At 41.5% G+C, this 5,400-nt stretch overlaps 1 protein-coding gene across 1 annotated transcript in view; it reads left to right on the forward strand.

Moving 5' to 3' along the window:
• Positions 1–5,400, forward strand: part of RALGAPA1 (Ral GTPase activating protein catalytic alpha subunit 1) — a gene marked incomplete at its 5' end in the record, with an annotated part of 288,956 nt that overhangs the window by 157,277 nt on the left and 126,279 nt on the right. The window contains one exon of the mRNA XM_015561310.1: positions 2,245–2,370. Within this exon, the coding sequence (XP_015416796.1) occupies positions 2,245–2,370 (126 nt within the window). The remainder of the gene's footprint in view (positions 1–2,244; positions 2,371–5,400) is intronic.

Below are 5,400 nucleotides of genomic sequence, written 5' to 3' on the forward strand. Positions count from 1 at the left end.
GTTTAAGTTGGTGGTTTAGTTTCATTTTTTTTGCATGTATCTGTCCAATTTTCCCAACACCATTTATTGAAGAGGCTGTCTGGACTCCATTGTATGTCCTTGCCTCCTTTGTCAAATATTAATTGAGCATAATGGCTTGGGTCAATTTCTGGGTTCTCTATTCTGTCCCATTGATCTATATGCCTGTTCTTAAGCCAGTACCAGATTGTTTTGATTACAGTGGCTTTGTAGTGTAACTTGAAATCTGGTATTGTGATTCCTACAACTTTGGTTTCCTTTCTCCAATTGCTGCAGTTATTCAGGGTCTTTTTGATTCCATATACATTTTTGGAGTATTTGTTCCAGCTCTGTGAAATATGCCATTAGCATTTTAATAGGGATTGCATTAATCTGTAGATTGCCTTGGGTAGTATGGACATTTTAATGATGTTGATTCTACCAATTCATGAACATGGTATATTCTTCTCCTTGTTTATATCTCCTTCTGTCTCTTTTTTCAGCTTCCTGTAATTTTCCAAGTATAGGTCTTTTGCCTCCTTTGGTTACGTTTATTCCTTAGTATCTTAATTTTTTATTGTAATAGTAAATGGGATTGTTAAATTTCTCTTTCTGAGAATTCATTATTGGTGTATAAAAAAGTCATCAATTTTAGCGTGTTGATTTTGTATCCTGCTACATTGCCAAATTCATTTATTAAATCTAGTAGTTTTTTGGTGGAATCTTTAGGGTTTTCTTTGTACAATACCATGTCATCTGCGAATAATGAGAGTTTTACTTCCCCCTTTCCAATTTGGATTCCTTTTATTTCTTCTTCTTGTCTGATTGCTGTGGCTAGCACTTCCAGCTCTATGTTGAATAAGAGTGGTGAAAGCAGACATTCCTGTCTTGTTCCTGTTCTTAGGGGAAATGCTTTTAGTTTTTTCCCATTGAATATGATGTTGGCTATAGGTTTGTCATATATGGCCTTTATCATGTTGAGATGTACTCCTCTATTCCTACTGTGCTGAGAGTTTTTATCAAAAATGGGTGTTGGATTTTGTCAAATGCTTTTTCTGCATCAATTGATATGATCATATGATTTTGGACTTTCAATTTATTTACATGATGTATCGCATTTATTGATCTGCGAATATTGTACCAGTCTTGCATCCCTGGAATAAATCCCACTTAGTCATGGTATATGACTTTTTTAATATGGATGTAATTTGCTAATATTTTGTTGAGGATTTTAGCAATTCAGGTTTTCTGATTACTCCTGATTCAGTTTTGGGAGATTGTATTTTTCTAGGAATTTTTCATTTCATCCATATTGTCTAGCTTCTTGGCATATAGTTGTTCATAGTATTTTCTTGCAATCCTTGGTATTTCGGTGGTGTCTGTGGTTACTTTTCCACTTTTGTTTCTGATTTTATTTATTTGGGTCCTCTCTCTTTGTTTCTTGATGAGTCTGGCTGATGGTTTATCAATTGTGTTTATCCTTTCAAAGAACCAGCTCTTGGTTTCATTGATTTTTTTGTATTTTTTTTTTAGTATCTATGTTATTTATTTCTGCTCTAGTCTTTATTTCCTTCCTTCTACTTCCTTTGGGCTTTATTGTTCTCTTTCTAGTTCTTTAAGTTGTAGGGTTAAATAGTTTATTGGTGATTTTTCTTGTTTTTTGAGATATGCCTGCTTTTCCTGGGCCCCAAGATTTTTGGGTTGTTGTGTGTTTATTTTCATTTGTTTGAGGAAGTTTTTTTATTTCTTTCTTGGCCTCATTGGTAATACATTCATTGTTTAATAACATGCTATTTACTCTCCATGTGTTTGAATGTTTTAGAACAATGTGTTATTTATTAACCAGTGTCATCCTAATGAATATAATAAAACTTTTTAAAAATAGAACAGTGTGTTATGATGTATGAGTTGCCTTTAAAACAAAAGTATATTTTTCCTTAAAGCTAGGGTAATTTTATGCTGTTAAGCTTTTTAAAAAATTATGGTCTTATTAACTGAGGCTAATTTCGGCTCATTAGCTGCTCTTGAGGAAAGCTCTGCTATTTGTTGCCCTTCTTGAGAATGATAAGAGTCTGTATGGAAAACATAGATGAAAACCTGAATTATTTTGTGTTTCCCTGTTTCTTTATTAATTTTGTCTTATTCGCTTACTTCTCTGTGTAATATGGTTAGGTGATAACATAATTTTTCTGATAACTTAATAATACTAATATATTTTAAAGATTTAAAATATCTGGTTACTTGTAGGCACCAAGAGTGGAAGCACAAGTTCTTCTGGGATCTTTAGTTTGCTTTCCTAACTTATATTGTGAACTACCTGCTCTTCATCCCAATATTCCTGATATTGCTGTGTCTCAATTTACAGATGTTAAGGTAAGAAATCAGATGTTAATTGTTAGCATTTAAATGATGTAGAATAATAATGTATATTCAATAAAATGTGTATTCTTTCTTTTCTTAGAAATCCACACAATTTTTAAAGAACATTAACCAGTCTCAAAACGTAGGCTGGAATATTTATTAGGAGCATAGCCTTTTTTTGTGTTTATAACTGTTTGGAAATGTTTTTTCTTATTATCGAAATACTAGAGGCCTGTTGCACGAAGAGATTTGTGCAATAGGCCTTCCCTCCCCTTGGATGCTGGCACTGATTTGCCTCTGGCACCCGGGACCCAGGCCTTCGCTTTGGCCGTGCTCCAGCCGCAGCTGGCCCCGGAACTGTCAGGCTTCGCTACTCCAGCCCCAGGGCCGTCCAGCTTTGCTCCACTAGCACCGGGGCCGTCCGGCTGCGCTCCGCTGCTTGGAGCCTACGTGTGCAAATTAACTACCATCTTTGTTGAGTTAATTTGCATACTTTCCTAATTGGCTGGTTAGCGTAGCGAAGGTACGGTCAATTTACAGGTTTGTCTATTATTAGGTAAGATTCTATGTGCCAGATCCTATGCTGGTAATATAGGCTTCTTAGATTAAGATGGCATTAAACCTGCATATTGACTCTCCCCTCTCCCAATTTCCCAATGTGAGGCATCAAACATAATGTAATGGAATATTCTGTTCTGCTGTAGGAATTGAGGTTTGGGATCCCATGTACCTAAAGCATTAACAGGCTTGAACAGGAGATGGTGCACAATTAAAGTGACTATATAATTGCTGATGGAACTCACTCTAAATACTGAAACTTAAAAATAAAGATAATGACTGATTAGGAGCAGATATACTTCTAATTGTTTATAAATCTTTTTTAAAATTTCAAGTGAAAAATCATTAAAAAGTTATTTTTGGCTACTCTGACAAAATATTACAGACTAGGTTGCTTATAAAAATGACAAAAAATTATTTCTCATATTTCTCGAGGCTGAGAAGTCCAAGATCAAAGGTTTAGCATAGTTGTTTTCAGGTAAAGGACCTCTTCCTGGTTCATCCGGGGCCTTCTCCCTGTGGCCTCACAAAGTAAAAGGAGCCAGGGAGCTCTGTGTGACTCTCTTTTGTAAGAGCATTAATTTCACTCATAAAGGCTCCACCCTCATGACCTAAGCACATCCTAATACCGTCATCTCTAGAAGTTAGGACTTCAACGTACGAATTTTGAGGGGACAAACATTCAGACTATACCATTGTTTTATTTATTTAGCTAATTTTATGAATAATATTAGACTATTAACACATTGTATGTGAGAAATGTATTTATACGTTTTACGTATTTAGACGTTCTACCAGTGTAGTAGAGCACGGGACACATATTAATACGTTTTTTATAGACTAGCGGTAGAATGCGGGTAACATATAAATACGTAAACTAAAGTTATCGTAATTTTACTGAACATTGCCATTTGTGCAAAAAATTAGCAAAAATGGCCCATGCCACCTGTTAGCACGTGATAAAAACTACCCGCAAACAATGTGTTAAAAGTATATACATGAAAAAAAAGACTGTTGGTTTTCCTTCAATACTAGAGCCCGGTGCATTAGATTTGTTCACAGGCGGTGGGGGTGTGTCCTTCAGGCCAGCCTGCACCCTCTCCAATCTGGGACACCTTGAGGGATGTCCGACTGCCTGTTTAGGCCCGATCTCACCGGGCAGTCGGACATCCCTCTCACAGTCCAGAACTGCTGGCTCCCAACCACTCGCCCACCTGCCTGCCTGATTGCCCCTAACCACTTCTGCCTGCCAGCCTAATCACCCCCTAACCACTCCCTTGCCAGCCTGAATGACGCCTAACAGCTCCCCTGGTGGCCTGATTGCCCCTAACCGCCCTCCCCTGCCAGCCTGGTCACCCCTAACTGTCCTCCCCTGCTAGCCCGGTCACCCCCAACTACCCTCCCCTGCTGGCTCGATCACCCCTAACTGCCTTCGCTTGCAGGCCTGGTTGCCCCCACCTACCCTTCCCTGCAGTCCTGGTTGCCCCCAACTGCCCTCCCCTGCTGGCTTGGTTGCCCCCAACTGCCCTCTCCTGCTGGCCTGGTCCCTCCCAACTGCCCTCCCTTGCCGACCATCTGTGTCCACATGGGGATGGCCATCTTGTGTGTTGTGGTGATGCTCAATTTGCATATTACCTCTTTATTATATAGGACTAGAGGCCTGGTGCACAAAAATTTGTGCACTCGAGGCCGGGGGCGGGAGAGGGGGGGTCCCTCAGCCCGGCCTGTGCCCTCTCACAGTCTGGGACCCCTCAGGGGATGACCACCTGCTGGCTTAGGCCCGCTCCCCGGGGGATTGGGCCTAAGCTGGCAGTCAGACATCCCTCTGACTTGCCAGCGGTTAGCAGGCCTAAGCTGCAGTCGAACATCCTTAGCGCTGCTGAGGAGGTGGGAGAGGCTCCCACCACCACCGCTGTACTGGCAGCCGCCAGCCTGACTTGTGTCTGAGCAGAGCTCCCCCTGTGGGAGTGCACTGACCACCAGGTTGCAGCTCCTACATTGAGCATCTTCCCCCCAGGTGGTCAGTGTGTGTCATAGTGACCAGTCATTCCCAGTCTTTCTGCTGTTAGGGTCTATTTGCATATTATCCTTTTATTATATAGGAGTGCCTGGCCAGCCTGGGTGAGGAGCTAATGGCTGTTGCAGGTTGGCCACAGCCCCTTCAGGGTGGGGGTCCCTGCTGGGGTGCCTGGCTGGCCTGGGTGAGGGGCGGATGGCTCTTGCAGGCTGGCCACAGCCCCTTCAGGGTAGCGGTCTCCGCTGGGGTGTCTGGCTAGCCTGGGTGAGGGGATTATGGCTCTTTGCAGGCTGGACACAGCCCCTTCAGGGTGGGGGTCCCTGCTGGGGTGCCTGGCTGGCCTGGCTTTTTCAAAAGAGTCTCAACAGCACTGAAAACCAATAGCAAAAAGTACTCCCCCTCCACAAAATGATTTTGTAACGATAAAGATTTTTCAGTTTACATTTTGAAGATCAGATTATGACCCT

This window comes from Myotis davidii, unplaced genomic scaffold, assembly GCF_000327345.1.
Source record: "Myotis davidii unplaced genomic scaffold, ASM32734v1 scaffold176, whole genome shotgun sequence".
Lineage (NCBI taxonomy): Eukaryota > Metazoa > Chordata > Mammalia > Chiroptera > Vespertilionidae > Myotis > Myotis davidii.